At 41.2% G+C, this 25,271-nt stretch overlaps 2 protein-coding genes across 4 annotated transcripts in view; both read left to right on the top strand.

Annotated features, from left to right (window-relative positions):
- The window catches only part of XRCC4 (X-ray repair cross complementing 4), a 316,789-nt gene extending 313,630 nt beyond the window's left edge, over positions 1-3,159 (top strand). The window contains exon 10 of the transcript XR_010413112.1: positions 1,111-3,159. The gene's annotated coding sequence lies outside the window, so the exon portion shown is untranslated. The remainder of the gene's footprint in view (positions 1-1,110) is intronic.
- Positions 3,160-4,438: 1,279 nt separating this feature from the next.
- VCAN (versican) overlaps positions 4,439-25,271 on the top strand; it is a 115,413-nt gene continuing 94,580 nt past the window's right edge. For 2 of the 3 annotated variants that reach the window (XM_064596339.1, XM_064596340.1), the window contains exons 1-2: positions 16,074-16,149; positions 21,586-21,963. In XM_064596339.1, the coding sequence (XP_064452409.1) occupies positions 16,080-16,149; positions 21,586-21,963 (448 nt within the window). In that variant the 5' untranslated portion in view covers positions 16,074-16,079. Of the gene's footprint in view, positions 4,969-16,073; positions 16,150-21,585; positions 21,964-25,271 lie in introns of those variants that run through there. The other variant, XM_064596338.1, reaches the window with a different exon arrangement.

The raw sequence follows: 25,271 nt of genomic DNA on the forward strand, positions 1-25,271 counted from the left end.
AGGGGCACCTGGGTGGCATAGTCAGTTAAGCATCTGATTCTTGGTTTCAGTTCAGGTTGTAATCTCAGGGTTGCGAGATGAGCCCTGTATCAGGCTCCATGCTCAGTAGGGAGTCTGCTTCTCCCTCTGACCCTCCCCCCTCTCATGTGCTCTCTCTCTCTCTCTCATTCTCTCTCTCAAATAAATAAATAAAATCTTAAAAAAAAAAAGATCTCTACCGCTTCCTTGTGTTCAGAAACCAAATCCTTCAGTTCATCTTGGTTCAGTGAGACAAATGCTTTATAAGAAGTGACCTATATTTCTCAGGCTGTAGGAGGGGAAGAAAAGAGTTTGAGAAAGTGACTAAGGAGGGGAGTAAGGTCGATACTATCTCTGATTCAATTTAGTTGGACTGCTTCATTTACGTCTTAATCTTTTTCTTTATAAACGTGATGGCATTTTGGATACTGTGCTCCGAACAGCTTTCCTGGGGGCGAGCGCAGATGCGCTGAGCCATTTGGCTGCCCTGTGGACCGGCTCAGAGAACTTCTCTGCTCCCTAATGAAGTCATCCTCTGGGCAGCCCAGCCTTTCCCATCACTCCATGTTGGAACTTGGCTTTTGCTTGCATAGTTCCGTCGTGATGTAGATGGTCTTCCAGTTAAGTTCTGGAATAATCTGCCCAACCATGAACAGGACATTTACAGCAAAGAAGGAAAAAAAACTTTTACTGAAAGAAACATTTTACTGTAACATTTTGATTTGGGGGTTGGGGAGCAAAGTCTTGCTCTGGGAAAAATCAAATTTTTCATGGCTTTCTGAAGGTATTTGTCTGTGTTTAATTTTTCTGAGTAATTTATATACTTCAGGCTAAAGAGTAATAAGATTGCCACCATCACTTTGCCTTTTGTAGAGTTTCTTTTCTTTTTTAAGGAAGGCAAAAGACCTCATATTACTTCTGCATTTCCTAGAAAACCAAAGAGGACTTAAAGTGTTGGATAAAATATCAGTCCCTAACCTATTAAAAAAAATAATAATGAAGCAATTTTAGAGGTTGGATTCCTTTTTCTAGGCACTGTGGAATTCATTAAAGGTACATTTTTTAACCACACATTTTTTTCACCATCCACAGAGGATATTTGCTTCATTGTGCCTAGGATCGGCCAGATCAGGGACTTGAAATGTGAACCTATTTTCTGCATGTGGGTGGGACTGGAACCTTGTCATCCCTAGTGCAGCAAAAGATGATACCATGTCTAAGAACACTTCACCTGATCACTAAAAAAGAAGACGTGAAATGTGATCCTAAAGCTCAGAAGGAGGTTCAGATGAAGATAATGAAATTCCCTGGACACCCACCTGCCAGCTACACCTTTCTTGTCCAGTCATTGGCTGACTGCCCCTGACTCCTGCCAAGTTCCTGAAGACAAGATCAAGGCAACGAAGCAAGGCACGCAGCTTCTGGCTTCTGGTTTCTTGTAGACACCTGCACTAGGAATGAAGATCTTGCTTTATCGATACCTGGGACTATGGAGTTTACATACAGAATATCCCCAGTATAAGGACATGATTTAAAGGGGGATACATAGAATGAGATTTTAGTTACTGTTTGATTCAGACTTGAGTGTAATGGGCAAAGTAGTTTTAGTTATAAAGGTTACAAAAATATACTTTCCCATTCAAAACCTTGTGATAATTTTTAAAACGTGGGAGAATCAGAAATAACTGCTTTGTCATTCATTTTGTCTTCATGAAGAGAGAAAGAGAGACACAGGGAGAGAGAGGCAGGGAGGGAGAGGGAGAAAGAGAGAGAGAGGGAGAAGTCCTCAAGGACAGTTAAATGGAAATAATACATCTATAGAGTCTATTCTGAATGTACCTTGTATACTTTCCTTTTTATTCCCTATTATAGGGAAATTAGAGAAAGCAAGCTGATATTTGGGGGTGTCGTTTCATTTTGCTTATTTGGCAGCCTGCAGGAGTGTTTAATTTTCTAAATAATGTTACAAGCCGAGGTAAAGAAAAGGCATGCGGTATAAAGCTGTTCAGAATTGTCCATGTTCTGACTAGTGAAGTCTGCCTGAGAAAGTGCCTTTGCCCTATAGAACTGCTCTGTCAAGAGTTGTAATGTCCGTGGACATTATAAGGGACTATAAACATTAGAGGGCTAGAGAAACACATTTGGGAAGATAAAGGAAAATATCTCAGGATGTACGTAGTCTCTGACCCTTATTTTTCATCATGTTTCATCATGTAAAGTTGGCATTATTTACAGGGACTGTTAAATATTAACATTTCCTTAAAAATGGTTATTAATCTGCTATTAGTTGCTTTCTTCCGCCTTAGGTCTCCTTTGCAGAAATGTTTTACTTAACTGTATTATGAAGGGAGAGCAGGGTAATGGAAAGATAATAAGCTTTTCAGATTGGCAGATGTACCACTTAGAAAGTAGCCACAGGCAAGACATTTAAACTCTTTGGAACTCAACTAGGTTTACTCAAATTTAAGAATGAGAACAATAATATATACTTTGAGGTGTCTCAGAGAAAGGTCTGTCCTAATACCTGGAGTATAAATTTCGATAAGGAGTTTTCTCCCTTTTTGAGTGAAGTGATCTTGTTTATAAAGTTGCTAGGAGGGGCACCTGGGTGGCTCAGTCATTAAAGCGTGTGCCTTAAGCTCAGGTCATGATCCCAGGACCCTGGGATCTAGCCCGCTTTGGGCTCCCTGCTTGGCCGGAAGCCTGCTTCTCCCTCTCCCACTTCCCCTGCTTGTGTTCCCTCTCTCTCTGTGTCTTTCTCTGTCAAATAAATAAAATCTTTAAAAAAAGTTGCTAGGAGGAGTGCTGGAAAGACCACTGGACCTGGAGTCAAGAGTTGTGTTCTGGTAATAGCTCTGCTGTTAATTGTCTGACTTTAGGAAAAATCACTTTCTGAGCTTTAGTTTGCTTATCTGCTAAATGTAAAGGTTGAAATCTGATTCTGTTCTGTGACTCTGTTATTCTAAATACTTAATGAAATAGAACTTCAATGTTAAGAACGGTGGTATAAAAACTATAGTAAGAATAAAAAAATAATTGTAAAACAAACAAAAAAATTGATTCCTAAATCCTGTAGTTAATAGTTATGTTATTCACTGTAGTGAGCTGATAAATAAATAAATAATGAGAAATGGAAAGCACACATTTTGAGGGCTGAAATTCTCCCAGCAAAACTTCTACCTGTCTATAACTTAAAATCTAGCATCATGCAGAATGCATACAACTTGCAAAAGAAACTTAGAAAAGAAACATTATAAATGTGCGTGCACAGAAGTCTAGGCTTCTACAAGTTTTAAAGTATGAGTCTAAAGCCAACCCACTCAAAGAAATTCAGAGTGAAACTGGACTTTTTTCTTTAATCATCACTGTTGTATTTGATATAATTTTCTAAGTAGAGACTTCAGAGAGAATAATCATGAGGATACTTCCATGTTTGTGTAGAAAGAAAAATTTGCTGTCCACTCCAGTATCCATGTTGAAACTGATGTGCACCTTGGACTTATTTTGTTCCCATTGTATAAACTCATACTTGACTTCAAAGAAAAGGAAAATACAAAGTCCCTCTTTTCTAAGAGGGAGAAATCCTTTGTGTCAACTGGTTGACCCTTTGCTCTCTAAGGTCCTATAGGAAACCTTTTGTAACACAATGCAGGGGACTCTTCCTTGTGTTGATGTTGTTTACATAGTTGGTCAGCCTGGCTGAAAACAAAAATCACAAAAACTCAAGAAAGATTATGGTCCCATTTCCTGACCACAAGGAAGGGGATTGGTACATCCAAGGAGTCTCTGTTACTCAGAAAAATTATTAAATATTCTACCATGAGGGACACTTTGAAAAACTGAGGGAAAAGAAGAAGGAAGAAAGCAAAATCTAGACTTCTGTACGTTTGCGGCAGAGTTAGAGAATCTGTTGAAATCCGACAGGGGATTTGCTTGGGGGAATTTCCTGTCCAAGCCTTTATTACCAGGGTCTTTGTAAATTGCGCTATGACGTCGGGCTCCCCTTGGGGCAGTTCCCGGGTACGGCAGTTCTTACACTTTCCCTCTAGGTCTTAGAAGGATCTGGTTTTCTCAGTGTCTCTTTCAGGTTGGCTGGAGGCGCAAGCCTGACACTTCCCTCAGATGGGACAGGCAGGTTCTGTGGCCTCGTAAACACGCTGTAACCAAGTTCTCTGCTGATTTTGCAGAGTTTCATTCGCTCCCAAGAAGAACTGAGGGTGCGCAATTGTCTAGTGCTGGCCTGCCCCACCAGAGCCTGGGGGCTCCTTTCCCCTAACCCAGAACTGGCAGCACAGGGGGCGGGGAAGTGGGGGTGGGGAGGGGTAGGAGGGCAGTGGTTTCCGTGCGCACAGCGCGATGTTACTTAGTGAGTCGCTGAATGGGGAGCGCTGCTGTCCCCAAGCCGATTGGTACTTCTTGTCAGGAAGAAACGCCGAGAGGTGGGAGTGCCTGGGGAGGGAGGCAGGCGGTCCCTACCGCAGGCGCGGGGAGCTGCCTTTCCGCCCCTCTGCCTGCTTTCCAAGCCTGGGCTCTTAGGAGTGGCTGAAGCTGCCGAGCGCTTCAGGAGCCTGTGAATGAACCCTCCTCCTCTTCCTCCTCCTCCTCCTCGCTGAGTCTCCTCCTCGGTGCTGACGGTACAGTGATATAATGATGATGGGTGTCACAACCCGCATTTGAACTTGCAGGCGAGCTGCCCCGAGCCTTTCTGGGGAAGAACTCCAGGCGGGCGGGAGCAACAGCCGCGAACATTAGGTGCTGTGGACAGGCGCTGGGACGGGGATCTGCGGCCAGCCCCGCATCCTCCTGCATCCTTCAGCACCGTCCCGCACCCTCCGCACCCTTCCCCAGGCCACCGAGCTTCCTATGTGACCCGCCCCGGCAACACCGAGCCCATTCGCGCAGCGCTGCGGTGATTTTTATCCCCCAAACTGCAATAAGCCGCCTTTCAAGGTAATCACGTTTCTTTTGTTCCCCCTTTAACAAAAAAAAAAAAAAGAAAGAAAGAAAGAAAAAAAAAAACCAACAAAAACGAGCGAGCTTAGAAAAACGAAGTACATTTTAATTGGTAGAAGGTTTTAATTAAGGCAAAGAGAACTAGCTGTAAGGCGAAGTTAAGAAAATATATGCACTTTAAAAATGCAGGTAACTTTCAGAAGGACGTTTGGAGAGAGGAATACCGAGGGACCGTGGTGCTGAAAAGATCCAGACAAAAGAAGCCCGGAATGGGGTGGGGGTAGAAGGACTAACGGAATTGGGGGAAGGGAGGGAAGAGAATTGTAGAGAATCCTTAGAAAAGTATTGGGGTCTTGAGCTGGAGAGCTGGAGGGACCGCTGGCACCTTGAGCTTTTTTTGTTAACCTGCTCGAGGCAAAAGTTTGAATGGGGACTCCCGAGACTTGTCCACTTGCAAGTCCCCGAAGCCGCCTTGGTGCGGGCCACCTGGCTTCCGGGCCCCTGGTGTGTGGTCAGTGCCCGGCGTTCCTGGAATGCTGCTCCAGGGCAGCTCCTGACAGGACGATCCCGCGCCGCAGCAACCCGGGACCTGGGCAGACGTGACCCCCCCCCCCGCCCGCAAGCAGTCTGGAAAGAGGTCCGGCCGGGGGATGTGCGGGGTGCCTGGGCTGCGTCTCTTTGGAGACTTGGGGGCTGTCAAGGCCCTCCCTGGTGCCCCTCGGTTCTTTTGTCCTGCGCGCGGAGCACAGGGGCTGGCCGGGAGGGAGCAGGGGATGGGGGTGGGGTTGTTGGAGTGCCGCGGCGGTCTGGGAAGCGCCTGGGCGGGAAAAGCTTGCCTTGAACCATCAGCGAAGTGCAAAAATTTTCTCTCACCCAGAAGAGCGAAGTGGAGGCTTCCACTCTGGTCTTAACGAGCAAACCAGGGCTCAGAGCGCTCTCTAGACAAAGGTGGTGCGGGGACCCGAATCTGGGGCCTCTAGGACCAGCCTTCTCGCCCCGACTAAAGCGGTCCTTCTTTTCCTTCCATCTCCCCACACCCTCCCAGCTCTTCGCCCTAGTTGAGCAACTTTACTGGCTAATCCAGCGGCCAGGGAGAGCGAGTGCCGGGAGCCCCGGTGGACGCCCTAGGCTGGAGCGTCCCACCACCCTACAGAGGTGTGGGCGCCACGGGGCGACATCCCCAGTGCGTGCGGATATGGGGGCCACAGGGCTGTCCCGGCTTGCTGTCTGTGTCACTGGGCGTGGAGCGGTCTGTGTGTTAGGCAGCGGAGAGCGGGTTAGAAATACGGTGTCATAGCTTAAACTATTTGCTCTCCGATCCAGCTGCGCCCCAGCAAGTCCTGCTTGTCCCCGGGAGATGCTGCGGGAGGGGGAAGAAATCTACGCAACGCCTGGAGAGCTGTCGCACCGTGCGCACACCCACAGACTGAAAGACAGTTTCGCTGTGTCCCGTTTCTCATCTTTGTGTCTCCCTCTTCTGTCTCCATCTTCTCTGCCTCCCTTCCCCTCTCCCAGCCTCTGTTCAGTCTCTCTCGCTCCTGCGTCCCCTCCCCCACGGCTGACAAATGAATGGCTAGTGTGAAATCCCTGCCTCCCGGGTCCGCGGAGGCAGGCTAGGAGGGAGGAGCGAGAGAGGCAGTGAGCTCCCTCGGATCTGCCCCCAGTAGGCGTGCTTAGGGCTTGCAGAACCCAGATGTCTAGGAATAGGGTGTTTTGTGGCGGGTGTGGGCGCCCCCTGATGGAGAAGTGCAGCACAGGTGGAGGAAACCGAGCCCCCCACCTCCCCCCTCAAAACACCCCAAGCGAGCCACTTTTACAACCAGATATTCAAGGATGAAGAACCTTTAGTCGTTAGTTTTCTATTTCAGACTCTGCGACGTAAATCTAGGGATTTGGAGGGCCCTGAAAGGAGACCTTGTCTTTGCGAAGTGCAGAAGCGCCAGCTCGCGGGTCCTCGGGGATGTGCGCAGCGCCCTGGGCCAAGTCTGAAGCTTGCCGGGGGCGAATCCAGGTTTTGGAGGGCTTGATGTTCAATCTTACGCATCACTTTAAGAAATATAATACAGAATGCTTTACTTTTGGAAACTTTACTAAGGCCCTTGACTACTTGAACCCAATACTAGGGCCCCGCCCCAGGATATGGCAAAAGAAAGGCCCCTAATCCAAAGTTTAAACTTAATCAATTTCAAGACACACATCGAACGTGGAAATTTGGGGGAAGGAGTGCGACGGGAGGAAAAAGAAGAGAAGGCAAGGGAAGGGTAGGAAGCGGGAAGAAGAAGAGAGCGGAGATGGGGCTGACGGACGCAAACAGCCAGGAGAGGACAGGTAGGGTACGTTTCGAAGTTTGAGGCCGAATTTCGCGTCTTGTTTTAAGATATATTTTAAATAAGTGACAACAAACGCGACTCAAGCGGCGTCCCAGGATGGAAGGGTAGGGGAGAAACGAGCCCTTTAAAGTGGCTGGGGCCTCGGGCCGAGCCCCACTCGCTCAGCAGGCGCGGGGTAGGAGCCGCGCCGGGCGCTCCTCGCTACGCCGGAGTGCTCCAGCCGCCGCCACGTGGGCTGGGGCTTTAGTTCCCGGCCAGAGACGGGTGTGACTTGGGCTCTGAGACAACCGCTCTGCCGAACCGGCCGTCCGCCCAGCCTGAACGCTGGCGCCGCGCCTCGGGTCCCCGCCCAGAGGCCAATGGGGGCGGGGCCTTGCGCTTTCGGCGGGGGCGGGGCGGGGCGGGGAAAGGCTGGGCGGGGCTCACGGCGGGAAGCTCCGCGGTCGCGCCCTCGGTGCTTAGGCTGCGGGCTGCTGCTGGAGGCTACCCGACTTCTGTCCAGAAGGTGCTAAGCACTCTTATTAATAATGTGAAAACAATTTTTCTTGCTTCTTGGGAGCGGTAGGAGGACTGTTTGCCTTGCAACAGGGAGGAAGTAAAGATTTACTCCAAGCAAACTTTTTCGGCAGAAAAATGACACGAGTTTATTCTGTACTCCATATATTGACTTTTAAAATACGTTCAAGTAGGTTTAAAGACTATTTTTAGTCAATTACAGGATAATCACGTCCAGACTGTCCTGTGTCTAGAATGGCGAATGATTGCCATTTGACAGGACTGATGTAATTCCAATGAGCTCAAACATTAAGGGGCTGCGGGTGTAACTCAGGTCCCTGTGCATCAGGACCCTTAGCACGGGTTTGGCCCACAGTGGGAGCTCAGCACACATTTATGAAATGACGGAGCTAGTAACTTGGGGGAACGTGGCGCAGTCTAGACACTGCCACTTAGAGCTGCATTTTAAACTCTCTTGCTTCCTCGCTTTACTTCAGAGAACAGGGTTTTAAGGATCTCTGAGATCTCAAATTCTGATTATCTAATTGGTACACTTTCCCTTTCTTTTTGACTCCTTCTAAAAGCTGTGACCTAAATTATTTTAAGTACTGCTTGTCAACTGTGCCAAAGCTATCATGAAAATATTCATGTGAAGTCCTGAAATAGGATGTTGTGGGTTTAATGTAAAAATGGGAAGGCATCAATGGGAGCAACAACTAGTTTTCTGAGATGAAATCTATTCCCAGTTCCGAGAATATGTCACTTGGATATAAGAGCATATCAGGCAGAAGGTCTCAGGGACTGACTTCTAGTGCAATCTCTCAGTAAAAAAGGAAGATTTCATAATTGTATATGTCTGTCCAAACTAATACAGCGAAGGGTTCCAGTGGATTCCAAAGTGATTGAGCAATTATTTCCTCCAGCAGGAAGTCCACAGTCCTTAATCTTGTGGGTGGTGGGAAGAGGGATAAGAACAAGACCATCTAAGGGTTTATGTCAGAATTCAAGCTTTTAGTTTGTTTTTCCTAGTAGATAAATTAAAAGTTATTCCTAAATTGTTTCTGCTTTAAAAAAATGAAGTTTGAAAAGAATCCCCCCCTAGCTTTATATGTTTACCCGTGTAGGTTTCCTCTAATTTTTCTCTGTGCTTGCAAACTGGAGGGGAATGTCTCTGATATTCTAAGATACCTATGTCTGCATGCTTGTAAATTCTGTTTGCAAAGGACTTAAAAAGCTAACTTAAGGTTGAATACGATTAATATTAAAAATATAGTCTTTGTTCTCTCTTTCCTCACATTATTATGCATAAGTACTTTGTGGTTGATGAGTGATCACTAATTGAGCTTTAGAGCCTTTGAGAGCATAAAGACCCACCAAGGCTGTCTTCCAATAGTCACACAACCAATCTTTTCTTTCCTACTGCGGTTTAAACAGTTTTGTTGACTTTATTCATTGACAGACATCAGTAGACACGATATTTAAAATGGGATATTGCCCTTTGACTGACCCAACTTCTCAAGATACACAGTTATCTTGAGAAGAATCAGTGACTATACTACAGTAGGTGATTATTTCACCACTCACCTAGAGAAACCAGTGAGGACTCACACTCATTGTTGGGGGTGAGTTGCTCTAGTCTGAGAAAACATGCTCATTGTTGCATAGGTCTATACTTTACCAGAAAACACAAGGCTGGTACTCCCTCTGATTGGGAATCAGAACAAGAGGAAGTAGATGGGCACCTGGGTGGCTCAGTCAGTTAAGCGTCTGCTTTCGGCTCAGGTCATGATCTCAGGGTCCTGGGATCAAGCCCCGCATCAGGCTCTCCTGATGGGGAGAGTCTGCTTCTCCCCCTGCCCCTGCTTGTTCTCTCTCTCTCTCAAATAAATATATAAAATCTTTAAAAAAGAAAAAAAAAAAGACCAAGAGGAAGTAGAGATAAATGTCTTTTTTTTTTTTAATTTTATTTGTCAGAGAGAGAGAGAGCACACACTGGGGGGAGCAGCAGCCTGAGGGAGAGGGAGAAGCAGACTCCCTGCTAAGCAAGGAGCACAATTCGGGACTCGATCCCAGGACCCTGGGATCATGACCTGAGCCGAAGGCAGACACTGAACCAACTGAGCCACCCAGGCATGCCTAGAGATAAATGTCTTGGTCAAGCTCTGCTTCAATTAGTGAGTTTTTGCCTGTTTCCTCTGGTAGCCTAGATTTAGAAAATTACACCCACTCTCCCCACACCCCCCATACATAAATGTACATTTATGTGTTTATATTGTATTTATATGTATTCTCCAGTGTTTGGGTTGTTTTTTTGTTTGTTTGTTTTGTTTTTACTCTGCTAGGTTCTTATCATTGAATGTGCCAGGGTGGTTGTATTTCAGTGGTCAGGGCAAAGTGACTTTGTTGAATGTGTTTGTCTGTTATGTTTCCTGAAACTCCTCTGGATAGATCTATCAACTATAAAAGGGTGTGAATGCACATCTATGTTTAAATTTACCTAATTTCTGTATCTATATATATCCTACCTTGTTCTTTTAAGAATTTTAAGAGGTGCTTATGTCTATAAAAATGAGGACTACATAGCTTATAATAAATACATATATAATATGTGACAATAATTTTTTATTATTAAATTACTGAGTTGCTATTACCTATGGTGTGGTGGAATGAACACTAGACTTGGAATCAAAAAGCTTGATGTCAGAATCTATTAAATGCATATACAGTTATACACATCAAAACGGTGAATACCTGTGGGAAAGCTTTGGCAAATGGAAAACTATACAAATAAGTGGTGTTAATATTATATCCATGGGACTCATATTGATCTAATTCTATAATCTCAATAAAAACACTATTACCTAAATCACATATTTCCTACTAAATCTATAAAGTGAGTTAGATAGGAGCATTTTGCTTTAAGAATTGTCTAGTTTCACTTAACAGGAGACAGAGTCCAGAAATATACTAGAATAGACATGGAAATTCAGTGGAAAAGAAGGATTATTCAACAAATGATTTGGGGACAACTGATTGGTCCACTCAGAATAAGAGTCAATCTCTACTTCATTTCTTTTCCTTAAATAAAGTTAAGATGACCAAATATGAGATGTAGGGAATGATATTAAAAAAATAACTAGAGGGGGCGCCTGGGAGGCTCAGTTGGTTAAGCTTCCTACTCTTGGTTTCAGCTCAGGTCATGATCTGAGGGTCATGAGATCCAGCTCCATGTGGGGCTCTATCCTGGGTGTGGAGCCTGCTTAAGAGTCTCTCTCTCCCTCTGCCTCTGCCCCCCCTCCCCCTGCCCTGGCTTGTACATGTTCTCTCTCTCTCTCTCTCTCTCTCTCAAAACTAAAATAAAATAAAAAAATAACTAGAAGAACTTATAGGATTTTTAAAATAATAAAATAGGAGTAGAGAAACCTGTTCTAAGCAAAAGATAAAATCCAGAAGCCATACTAGAAAAGACTGATAAGTATGAGTAAATAACAATTAAATTATTTACACAAAAACAAGTAACACATTGGAACATATGAGAGACAAAGAGCTAATAACTCTTTTGGTATACCAAGAACTTTTACAAATAAGTAAAAGACCAAAACCCATCCAAAAAATATCAAATGTGAAATACAGGCAGTTGGCAGAAGAAAAAATATTTTTTTAATCATATAAGAAATTGCTCAGTCTCATTCATAATTAAAGAAATAGTAATTGAAAAACAATGATATACTGCACTATTTTTTCATCCATCACAGTAGTAAAGATAAAAAAGTTCGATGAAGGTTTTGTCAGCCATGTTGTGGGGAAAGTGGATCTCTCACATACTACTGTGGCAATATAAATAGGTTCATCTTCTTTACAAAATAATTTGGTAAGAGCTACCAAAAAATTTAAAAACTGCATATACTCTTTGACCCAGCGATTCTCTTCTGGACATTGTCATATAGATACTGGCACAAATGTTACCCAAGACAAATGGACAAGGATGCCCTTTGCAGCATTGTTTCTAATAGCAAAAATAATGAAGCCAGCTTAAAGGCTTATCATAGGAACTGGTGAAATACAAGGTGCTGCATTCATCTAATGGAAAACTATATGGTTGTTAAAAACAACCCAGAAAAACTGTATTTGCTGATTTGGAACATTCTCCAAGATACACTGTATTTTAAATGAAGAAAGGAATGTACCAAACAGTGTTTATAATATGCAGCTTATTATGTAAAAAAAAAAAAAAAAAAAAGAGCATATTTTACTGAGTGTCCTGAGTAATGAACAAAACATCAAAGACTGCTCTCCCAGAGCTTATATTATGGTGGGTAGAGAAAGGCAATTCCCAAATATATAAATAAAATGATATGTGCTATGTGCTGTGATGAAAATAGAGCATGGCAAAAGGAATAGAGAATGCAGTGTGTTTTAGACAGAGTAATGAGGAAGGAGTTAACCAGGCAGAGAAAAGGGCAGTACCAAGGGGCAATGACATGAGAAAGCTTAGCTATGTCCCAGTTCAGGAATCCAGTCACAGGTTAGTGATAAATTCACATGGCACAATTACTCCTGTGAAATAAATTTATAAGATGTCCTGCTTAAACCATGATATTTCTCTCTGCGTTGCAGTGATTCTTCCTGTGAGAATGCACCCAGGAGCAATATGGTAGGCAATACTCATTATATTCACCTTGTGGTTGAGGTGTCCTAGACAATTGGTTGTCCAAGGTAACTAATTTGAAGACTAGAAGACAAAATCTCTATGTCTGTGTCCTTAAGTCACCCTTTGCTCAGAGGATCTTCCCCAAGATTAAGGGAGGATTAAGGGAGAATATTAAATATCTGTTTACTAGAACCTTGGCTCTCTTTCTTCAAGGCAGCCCATCCTTGGCATGACCCTTACCCTTTTTGCAGACATTTGTCATGTACAGGAGTCTTGTTAACCTTGTCTCTTCTGTCTCCCAGGCAATTAAACAGCTTCAGTCAGCTGTGCCTTGATTGTTTGATGACTTTCTCCTCTTCTCACTGATTTCACTGGAGTGAAGGCTAAATATAGGCACTGGCTTTCATATCTCCTAGGTCTTTCTATGCAGACAGACATGTTATCACTAGCAGATTATGCTTACAAGACATGGAAGAGGGAAGAATAGAAGTGGGGGGTTAGAGTGGTACTAAAAAAAAGAAAGAGGTTTTAGAAAGTTTCTTATCTAGTAAGATCAAATGCAGAAGGTAAATAGTGTGCCTTAACAACATGAACATGGACATAGCCTTAAGAAAATTAGAGAAATGGAATGAATGCCCGTAGACGCCAAGGAAGAGACCACAGAAATGTAGTTCTAAGGCAATTAAGATCAGTAAAAGCACTCTGAGATATTGACTAAAGAAATAAATGACCATTCTTTAAATCAGGTGCCTAAAGGGAACTGGAATGGAGTAGAAATGGATAAGAAGCCGAGTGGGGCGAGTGATGACCTTGAGTACACGGAGCCAGGGTGAGAGCCTGCTCCTTGCCTAGTGCTGATGGCTGGCCAGCAAGAATATGGACCTAGACTTGTTTGATCTGATTTGTCAAAAGAGATCTAAGACTTACTGTGAAAACCCTAGTTTTTGAATGTTGGGAATTTGTTAAAATATATTTATGTAGATATATTTAAGACATGACTGATCTCTCCCTTGTATTTTTAATGCACTGGCTTCCTTCACTAGCCTTGTCTTGGGGCAATCTTAAGGCAAGTGATGAATATACTTGTTATATAGATGAAAAACCATTTTACTCCCTCTCTTAAAAAAAAAAAGATACTTTTATAAGGTTGAAGTATGGCACAAAAAGTTACACTTTGAGTATTGGTCTTAGAGAGGAAATTAGGATGCAGAAGACCCATTCCTGGGTCATGGTCACACTTTCTCTGATCTTGTTATGAGATCTAACACCAATGTCCAAATACTGACAAACATCAAATATTATCATGACATGATGAATAGTCAACTGGACTGGTTTAAATGTATTTCACGTTTAATTAGCCTACTTTCCCATAGTCATAAGAGATTGTTGGCCCTTGGCTTCAGAGTGTGTTTCAGAATAGGAAGTGGAGGCAGTGGTCCTGCATTTGGTCTATAAACCTTCCTCAAGGTCTACTCTGAAGCTGGCCCTGTGGAAATATTATGGGAATATTACGGGAATTAGTAAATTGAATGTAATACTAGCTCTGTTCTACGGAGCCTACTGTTCTACAGAGAAGATAAAACATGTTTACAAGAAATGACTCAAAGCACATAGAAAAAAGTTTTAGAGCAATTTATTATAAGCATAAACTTATCTACTGCTTCTATAGTGGCAACCAAGGTTATAATTTTCCAATCCAACAGCTTCAAATACTTTTCTTTTTACTATTAATGATATGAAAGCAGGAAGAGAACATCTGTAGAAAACCTGAATTAGTAATTTTAGTAAGAAATATTGAGTACTGAATACACTGTGTATCCCTGAGCTATATTTCATATGCATTATTTTATCAATCCTCACATTCACTCCAATAGTTAAGTACTACTTTTCACAATTAAAAAGCTACTGAAAATGAGAGAGTTAGTAATTTACCCCCAAATTGCAGAGTATTAGTAAAGGATTCAAAACTTGCATTCAGGTGGAGACCAGGCTTTTACCATTATGCTTATAAAAGTCTCCTGAAAAAATAAAAAAAATTGACGACAATTTTTTCTCTAATGAAGATAGGAAATTACTGTTTATAAGTATATTTATAAAAAGGTTTCTTAGTTAGATTCAGTTAATACTCATGGAATGCATTTTCTTTAATAGCTTTTTTATGATACAACCTGAAATTTCACTTTCTACTCTTAAGATGAATGTCCCTCTCCCAGGAGCATCCCTTCTGCCCTGCTGAGATCCCCTCACATCTCATTAGTAAAGACTGCCTCATATACTCATTCCAAAACCAGTCATTGGTGAAAGGAATGGGAGCAGTGTGACTGACAGGATAATCAAGATCATTCCCTCGGGCTGGGTTTGACTCAGGCTTCTCTAAGGTGTATGGCTGTGTGAAGGAGGGTAGACAGGAGAACGGAATGGGAATTTTGTTAGAAAGGAGAAAGAAGAAAGCTGCTGGGTAGCCAACCAAGAAGGACCGTTACAGAACAGTTCTAAATGTAGCTGAGAAAGGAACAACCATGGGGATCAAATAATCTGCAGTTCTTCTGAGATTGTCTCTTTGCGTTCCAGATGGTCCCCAACACTGGTACTTATCTGCCTCATAATTACAGCTTCATAGAAATTCAAGCTGGAAGGGACCATTCTGAGACCCAGACTGTTAAATGTCTTCCCCGAAGTCACACAATAAATTAATGGCAAAGCCAGGGCAGGGTTTCTTGACTCTCTGAATAGAGTTTTTCTTTCTTTTTTTCACCCTTCAGACTTAGGAACTGTTGGAACTGCTTTAAAACTCATGGCAGGGCGCCTGGGTAGCTCAGTTGGTTAAGCGACTGCCTTCAGCTCAGGTCATGATCCTGGAGTCCCGGGATCGAGTCCCACGGCGGGCTCCCTGCTCAGCAGGGGGTCTGCTTCTCCTCTGATCCCCTTCCCTCGCGTGCTCTCTGTCTCTCATTCTCTCTCTCAAATAAATAAATAAAATCTTAAAAAAAAAAAACAAACTCATGGCAAGCACTGGTCTTTTTGTAATTAACAGCTCCTTATAATACATTTGTTTTGTTTGTTCAGCCTCCTAGAAACTAAATTGAGTCTGTGCTTTAAAAAGCCTGCTGAAGTCCTTATTCCCTGTTTTGATACCATGTGCGGGAACCACCACCATGTTCCTTCCCACCTCACATTTGATATGAATCCCTCTCTTTCAACATCTCTACCTATTGCTTCCCCATCTTCTTCTGCTCCATCTGTGACCAGCTTCCTGTTTCTAAATAGACATTGTGGTCACCCCTCCCTCTTTGTGCCAGTTCCTAGCCACTAGTTGCTCGGGCTATGGTCTCAGTTGTTCTTTCTACAGCCTACCCAGTTGTGGTTGTCCCGTGCATCCATATTGTTGTATGTTCCCAAAGTGGGTTCTGGGATTATTTTGGTAACAACTGCATTGGGTGAGAGTCAAACTAATAATTAAAGTGTTGGGATGACTTTTCCTATTACAGGTTCTATCTTGTTTTTACAATCTAAGGGGAGCTGCTCCTTATACTCTTATTACATATACTGCACAAATAGCATGTGATTTATGGCCCACCACAAACCTGAATGCTTATGGTTTCCTTTGTGTTTTTCTTCATTTCTAGAACAAGATGTTGATAAATATAAAGAGCATCTTATGGTTGTGCTCTACCTTAATAGCAACCCATGCACTACATAAAGGTGAGTGTGGTAACAATTTCTTTGGTGCTTAGTGAAATAAAAATGTAAGTACTAGGGCATAGAATAGCAATATGGGGCCACTAGAATAAAGAATTAATTTTAATCTATTTAGTGATTTATAGTGCTGAACACTTTCAGCTAAAATATTATTTTTTATTTAATAAATGGTTTTAAATCAATCAATCAAAATGAAATAATGAACAGAATGCTAAAGAAGCGAACGGATTTTCAGTAAATTCCCAGATTACTTTCAGACTGCAAAAAGGCTCATATATGGCATTGGACATATTTTTAAAATCTGTCTTCTTCAATATACTCAAAGACTTTCCTATGAAGAAAAGAAAGCCTATCAAACCCTCAGGAGGCTAGGGTTTGAGAAGAGTCAAAAAGACAAAGAGCAGGCTGACAGCCAAGTTTTTACCCACATCTATATTTCTTTTCTCTTCTCTTCCCTCCCCTTCTCTCCTCTCCCCTCCTCTCCTCTCCTCTCCTCTCCTCTCTTTACTTCTCCTCTCCCCTCCCCTCCTCTCCTCCTCTTCTCTCTCTCTCTCTCTCTCTCTCTCCCTCAAAGTAACTGGGTAAGTGCACATGCACTGTTTTCCTCAGCTTTAAATTATATATTCATCTAATGAAGGTTCTATAATTCCAAATTCCTGGACCGTAGTCCATGAGGGAAGATACTGCCCTGAGTTCTTTCTTTGTTTTAAGCCAAAGTCTAAACTCTATTTTAAGTGTCCCTCAAGGTTCTCCCCCTCTTTCCTCTATTATCCCTCTTCTGTTACTACCCATCTAAACCAACTCCATTTTCCATATTTCCTTTCTGTGTTCTCCCTTGTCCCTGGCTGCTTTTATCCTTCCCTGTCTGTGACCTTCCCCTTTACTTCCTGAAAGTAAGTAAACTTCCCCAAAGTCGCACAATAAATTAATGGCAAAGCCAGGGCAGGGTTCCCCCCCTCTCTTCTCCTCTCCTCTCCTCTCCTCTCCTCTCCTCTCCTCTCCTCTCCTCTCCTCTCCTCTCCTCTCCTCTCCTCTCCTTTCTCTCTCTTTCTCTCCCTCAGAGTAACTGGGTAAGTGCACATGCACTGTTTTCCTCAGCTTTAAATTATATATTCACCTAATGAAGGTTCTATAATTCCAAATTCCTGGACCGTAGTCCATGAGGGAAGATACTGCCCTGAGTTTCAGTGATCTGCTCCTCTCCAGACTCAGCTTCCACGTTTTTCTCACACTTACTCTATGCTTCAGACTCTCTGAACTAATTTGCAGTTCCACACATAGACTTTCATATTCCCAGACAGCCCAGGTGCTGTCTTCTTCAGTGTTTTCAGGAAGTAAAGGGGAAGGTCACAGACAGGGAAGGATAATAGCATCCAGGGACAAGGGAGAACACAGAAAGGAAATATGGAAAATGGAGTTGGTTTAGATGGGTAGTAACAGAAGAAGAATAATACAGAAAAGAGGGGGAGAACCTTGAGGGACACTTAGAGTTTAGACTTTCTGCTTAAAACAAAGAAAGAACTCACACAAACAATGGGGAAAAAACCCAGAACACTTATGATATAGCCCCTTGACGGTTTTTTAAAATAATAATAATTATAGCTAGCAATATTGAATGATTTCTACATGTCAGGCCTTCTTCTGAGTATTTCACATAGTAAATTTATTGAATCTTAACTTTCCAGTGAGACAGATGCTTCTATTCTCCCCATTTGGCAGATGAGGAAACTGTATTATCAAAAGCTTTGGAGGCATAGCTAATGTAGAAGATTATATAGCAGTTTAGTTATGGAGCCTGGAGTTGAACCTGGGCAGTCAGGCTCCATAGTCCATGCTCTTAACCACTGTATTATACGTTAGGCCAAGAATCAAGTTCTTTGTACATATGTGATCATGATTAAGAGATGTAATTAGTTGGGGGCTGATTTCAGAAGAATTTAATTTTTTCATATGAGGGGCAAGAGTTGAAAACATAAGATCCACATAAAGCAGAGTTGCCAAGTTCATAGTGTGATACACTGCAGTAACTTGCTATGAGTCAACACAAGTATTTTCATCTTAAGCTTTTCTCTGCTTATTCCTAAGCACTCAAAAGATCAATAACTAATATTAATGAATACCTTGTCTCCTGATTTTTGGCTTTATTTTAATGCATGAAGAGGTCTGTGCTTTAACAATACTTATTATATTGATTATCTAGTGTTGACTTGGTTGTTTGGATATTCCTCTAATATCAGTAAATGAGTCATGCAGTTATGAGTAAATGAATGAACAAGAGAGTGATATTTATCACCTGAGAGAGTAATAAATTCCCATATTCTCAATCTGACATTTATTTGGCCAAGGTGTGTGTGTGTGTGTGTGTGTGTGTGTGTGTGTTTGGTCAAATTGTGTAGATGGAATTTACGTCATTCTTCTCCACAGAATTTACTGACAAAGAATGAAAGGTAAATGATCATTCATTATTCAGAGATTTCTCCCTCAATATACTCATTTGGACCACAAACCATCTGGTGGGAACAGTGAACTTTTTTTAACATTCATTTTTATAACTTGCATTGTTCACAATTTCAGACAAGTTCTTGCAGGTAGCATTTTTTAAAAACATGCATGGTCTATAAACATAATCTTCTGAACTACTAAATTTCTTCCTTAAAATATTTAGATTCAGTGAACTTAGTTCTTGCGACCCAGTGCATTAAGACTCAAAATTTTATACACAAAAGACTTGACCACACAGCTTCTTGTTAATCCTGTTGTTAAGACTGGATTCTACGTGAATATATTTATATCCAACTGAAGCTTTTAATTTTCTTGTATCTATAAACATCTAGAACAATAAATAACCCTTGGGAAATTTGCCTTTTGACATCATTTTGTTCCAATATATTTTTTCATAACAGCACAGTTATTGAGCAATGCTCTGAGTTTCAAAAACCACCCAAATGGATAGATTTGACTGACTCTCATATCTGCCTCTACACATCTAAAATTGTGAAAAGAATTATAATTTAGTAATAAATATTACAGAATTGAATATCATTTATCTTAAATTCATTTTTTAGGGAAATGATAAAGAATCTCATAATTTATATCATAATTGAGGTTGATGGTAAAGCTGTTTATTTTCCATTAAAAGAGCAATACTTTATTTGTGGTGAAGTTAATCATCTAAATAATTCTTCAGGAAGGAAGATGGGATTTCCTAGAACATATGATAAATGTAAATTAGGAGATTTTTAGATCATAGAATTCTCACCCCTTCCCTTCTCAGAACCCCTATTCTTGGCAAAAAAAAAAAAAAAATCTTTGTGTCATCATCATCTCCCTAATGGGGCCCAAATTAAAGGATTATGAATCAGGTAGGGAGTCCCCTGTGGACTTTATAGATTTATTTAAAAGATCATGAAATTACTAAGAGCTGCCAATGCAGATAGCAATTAAAGAAATAGGATGGGATAGAAATAGGATGGGATAGAAATAGGATGGGTCTAGACTCTGCAAAGGAACTAAAACTAATTTAGGGACAATGGGAAAACCCAATAAATACCAAAGCTGAAAGATCCCTTGATTAGTTGTGAGGAGACTTTCCTTCTCACCACCCAGGTATGTAACCAGCCAGCTGGGAGCTTGAATGTCACTTCCTCTCAGTGGAGCATCTGTAGAAAGTGATTGGACTAGTTTCACTCTGAGGGTTCACTTTAAGTGAGATAATTTATTTTGTCAGCCAAGGAGTTAATAGAATGGAATTGTCCCCTTGATACTATATTCTAAGATGATAATGATCTTAGTAACATCTTAAAGACTAACTTAGTGCAGTTAATAGTATATTTTATTTTTATTTAATTTTGTTAAGTGCCTTAAATCCTGTTTTGGGACAAGTTATATATAGATTAGTAAGATGACAAAGAAATGCATGACAACAATGACCATTATAAATTAGAAATATGTGAGTGATTTCTATCAAATACTGTAAATATAATACTGTATTGATTATTTTAGATTTATTTGTATCATATAAAATGTTTTATAGGCCAGTCATCTTGAAGTTAAATTTCAGTCCTTAATAGTAGAGAGTATTTTTTTCTTTTCTTTCTTTTTTTTTTAAAGATTTTATTTATGTATTTGACAGAGAGATACACAGCGAGAGAGGGAACACAAGCAGTGGGAGTGGGAGAGGGAGAAGCAGGCTTCCCGCCGAGCAGAGAGCCCGATGTGGGGCTCGATCCCAGGGCCCTGGGATCATGACCTGAGCCGAAGGCAGACGCTTAACGGCTGAGCCCCCCAGGCGCCCCGAAAGTATTTTTTTCTTAAAGTCCATAATATCTCCTTATCTTCCTGCAGTTTTCAAAATGACTTATCCGCAACTGAATCCTCAGTGCTGTGTTGACAGCTATATAATTTCTGATGCATGTTTATATTGAGATGTATGTTACCAATACCTTGACTACTAACACACACTAGGTGTTAGACACACGGCATTTTGTTAATTAAGAAATATTATTTCACTCCATCTGGAGGCTACTGTTAACTTGTTCATCATATTTTCATGAAGTAGGGCTGCTTGTGTATTGACATAATTTCTATTGTTATTGCCAACACATTGTCTAGCCAATTTGTAGGAACTAGAAGATGGGGGGGGGGAGGAAAGAAAGGGGTATGAATTCCTGTAAGAGTAAAAGAACAGGTTTTTTTTTGCATGTGATAGTGTTAAATTGCAGTCAAGGTATTCTTTCTTATTAAAAGTTTAAGGGCTTAAACAGAAAGACATTATGCAGATTAATACTCTAGGTGGGTTAGATAAACAGACCAAAATTTCCCCCCAGGATACAATTGAGAGGTAATGTTTCACTGCAAAGTGATTGCAGCTGGATTTGTCATTATGATGAAAGCCTTTGGTTCGAACACTGAACCAAATGAGGGTCCTTCAAGTGTTAAACTTCCTCTTGCTCCAGTCTACTAAAGTACATTTTTAAAATTTTTGCTTCCTCTTTGCATTTTATTTTCATTTCCTCTAAGGTAATGTGGCAGTTATCTTAAATGTTTTTCCTCTTCTGACCTGTAGATATAAATTTGCCTTTCAACTGCTCTTCCTAACATCGGTCCAGTCTTTGAAACCTGCATTACTGATTCTAGTCTCTGCCTTCCTGTACAGCCTTATTCTATCACCTATTTTGTTCGTGTTGAACCCTAAGTTACAAATACTTCAAAATAAATGCCATATTTTTAGTACATAAAAATGAGCATTATGAATCCCTGTCTTTGTTGCAAAACATTATTAAAATTGTATACTATTCTTTATATATAAAATCATTCTAATTATCTCACATATTGAAGATGTAACCAAACCAAGGCAAGGGTTTCTTATCCATTCACTTATTTAATAGACTCAGTTGAGTTTTCTAGGACCGTTAATTTGGTATTTTCTCTTTCTTCTAGTCAAAGTGGAAGAAAGCCCACCTGTTAAGGGCTCCCTCTCTGGAAAAGTCAACCTACCTTGTCATTTTTCAACCCTGCCTACCTTACCACCCAGTTACAACACCTCCAGCGAATTTCTCAGAATCAAATGGTCTAAGATTGAATTGGACAAGAATGGAAAAGATCTGAAGGAGACTACGGTTCTTGTAGCCCAAAATGGGAATATCAAGATTGGTCAAGGCTATCAAGGAAGAGTGTCCGTGCCCACACATTCCGAGGTCGTGGGTGATGCCTCACTCACCATGGTCAAACTGCGCGCCAGTGACGCGGGTCTCTACCGCTGCGATGTCATGTACGGGATTGAAGACACACAAGACATGGTGTCATTGGCGGTGGATGGTAAGGCTTTCTAAGTCTGGAAGACAGTAGTGTAACATGATACCTGGTTCAGAAGTGTTGTGAAACTGTACCCAAAGTAACTATAGTTCAGGGTTTGGGCAAGTGCAAGAAATATCAGTCATTTCAACAGTTCATGCCTTTCACCAAAAATGAGCTGTTATTTCTTCAAGGGTCAAGGAAGGTGACTTTTTGCACAGCAACTTCCCTGACTCAATACAGTCAAGAGCAAGTGCAGTATTGCGGAAATGATGAATACCTCAAGACATGATAAATAGCTCAAGAATTATTACTTCATTATTGAGACCTATCAATGATACTTTTTTTTTTTTAAGATTTTATTTATTTATTTGACAGAGAGAGAGACAGCGAGAGAAGGAACACAAGCAGGGGGAGTGGGAGAGGGAGAAGCAGGCTTCCTGCGGAGCAGGGAGCCCGATGTGGGGCTCGATCCCAGGACCCCGGGATCATGATCTGAGCCGAAGGCAGACGCTTAACGACTGAGCCACCCAGGCGCCCCTCAATGATACTTTTTAAGACCATAAAGACTGATCTACAGTTTAATTTTTACAATATGTGTGTATGCACATATACACACACACACATACTCACATGCTACCTTTTCTCCTTTTTTCTCGCTGTCCTAGCATGATTATTAAAACCTTTGAGTTTGTTCTTAAGAAATATAAATTCCATCTTACATTGAAGAAATGAAGCACTTAATAAGTATCATGGTACCTTTCACAGTGCCTTAGAAAGACCAGACTTAATAAACATTTGAATTGGATCAAAATAAAACTCAGTGAATTTTTTTTAAAGGTAATACGCTAGCTGTTATACATTAAGTCTTGCAATGAGGCATTTTCATTTTAGCCCCTTTTCTGTGGTGGTTTATATGTCATTTGAATTTAAGTTAGGAGACAAAGCAAAGAAAAATCGCTTTAATTGGGTACACACATAAGACCATAGCTCTTGGAAACAGAATATTTTGGCAAGTTATTAAGCAAAATTCTAATACCCAAACATGATGGAACAGATTTTTCTTCCATCCCTCCATTTCCCTGTAAAATATTTACCTTTCAGAAATATATACAAAGGGTTTTATTAAAACTTTCTTGTGTAGCCAAAAGGAAATTCTTTGAATTTCAGATGCAACGAATTAATTTTCTGTACATCCTTTTATGTTCAGATTCTGTTTCTCTCTCCTTCCAATCTATTTTTATATTGTCCAGGCATCCACTAAATATTCTGGGCTCTTCATTCTTTTAACCTTTTTATTATTTATTTTAGTTAGCCTAGGACTGTTTTGCTCTAGTGATATTTTTCTATTTCTCTTTGTGTGTGTGTTTGTATGTTTGTGTGTATTATATTTATATCTTGTATAAACATACAGATTATTAATAAATTATAAATATATATAATAGTGGTAGATACACACTATGTATAATTTATATATATGTTTTTAAAATCCCAAAAGGAGTTTAACAATTTCTTACTATTTTCATCATTAAAGAATTAGCAATGGATTTGCCCCTTGCCCCTCTTAAACAATGAAAATCCTCCACTTAATCTCCTTAGCCCCATGAGGTCTTCAAATTATCCCAACAATTGCAGATACTTATACCGACTGATATGCCCTGCCCTGCTCTTAGAGGCCCCTTTGTGCCCCCTTACTGCCAGTCTTCAGTGCACATGGAAGATTTTTAATTACCAAGAGGACTATTTGAAGCTTTGATCAACATAAGACTAATTTAAAACCGTTTCAATTCTTGCTTAAGCCTTAGAGATCATTATAAACTCTCTCATACTTACCAGATAGCACAATATATACTTCCTGGCAATTTTATTGTAGTTCTATAGAGGTACAGATTTTCTGAAAGGCATGTGATGAATTTTTCGTTGCAATATCAGAAATGGGAAAATGAATGTTAATTGTCAGTACATCTACTCGGTGACTGTGCAGGTCTTTTTGAGTTGACACTTATCAGAGGTGCTTATCTATGACATGGCTAGTTTGTCACCCTGTAGTTATTTTATTGGCACATACCTGTCTCGGGAGAAGGAGACAGTCTAAGGATGGGCATGTGGAAGACAGTCTCTTAAGTCAGGCTTTGGGATATAGACTGTTGTCAACCCCAGGGAATTACTAGGAATAAAAAGACAGTGGAAGGTATCTTGGAAACCAAAGTTCATTCTGCATAACAAAAAAAAGTGGTCTTAGGCAATATGACCTTTTCTTTTAAAAAAAAAAGATTTATTTATTTATTTGAGAGAGAGGGAGAGTGTGAGTGGGGTGAGGGACTGAGGGAGAAGGAGAGCATCCCAGGCAGACTTGCACTGAGCGTGGAACCTGGCACCAGACTCAATCTCACAACCCTAAGATCATGACCTGAGCTGAAATCAAGAGTCAGACACTCAACCGACTGAGCAAACCAGGCCTCCCGGCAGTGCAACTCTTAATAAATTCTCATCCATAAGACCCAGTTGCCCCAATTTCTATTTTCCAATGACTTCCCAGGTACTTACTGTGACTCACTTTGCAGTCTTGTAGAAATGAGTCACTATATTTACTCCAGTTAAAAATAAAGATGCTCCTGTTGAAGTTGGGGGGAGCTCCACCCCCCCACCCCCCAGCTGCTCTTCCCTCAGCCCTTTGACAATTCCTTGAGCCCTGGAGCACCATTCAAGAACCACTAGATTATGGAACTCCTAACATACAGCAGAGTGGAATTTGAAGCAAGTACTGAGATGCCTAGCTTCAACTCAGGGGATAAAAATCATACATTTTATCTGTCTTAGTGGAAACCCTCAGTTATGCTAGTCACATGGTGAATATGATAAACATTGGGTAGTGTTCAGTAGCCTATCCAACATTTTTAAAGCCTTTACATAATTTGACTTTTATATCAGATAACGTAAGCAATATCCGTTATACTTTATGGTGGGGGAGATTAACATATATGGTTAAGGAACAAATTAGGGACTGGAACAAGCTCTCACTCATACACAGTCCATTGTCTTTGCCATCTTAGTACATTATTTCTGGAAGTAAATATCTCAAATGTTTTATGTTTGGAGGAAGTGGTGTTAGTGAATGTTCCATGGGCTTCTGTTGAGTCGCCCCGGGTAAAATCATGAAGTAGGGCAAGTTGATCCTGTGACCCCCTTAACTCTTTGTATCTCCTGCAGCACCAACTCCCTTTAGTTGTCCAGTCTCCCCATGATAATGTGAAGACTACCTGTAATTAGAACAACTCTCCACCACTTGGGATTTAGTGGCTTAAATCTTTTTCTTAGATTGTCTTCATGAG

This window comes from Mirounga angustirostris, unplaced genomic scaffold (genome assembly GCF_029215605.1).
Source record: "Mirounga angustirostris isolate CCGP_5_RB_7025 unplaced genomic scaffold, mMirAng1.0.hap1 SCAF_7, whole genome shotgun sequence".
Taxonomy (NCBI): domain Eukaryota; kingdom Metazoa; phylum Chordata; class Mammalia; order Carnivora; family Phocidae; genus Mirounga; species Mirounga angustirostris.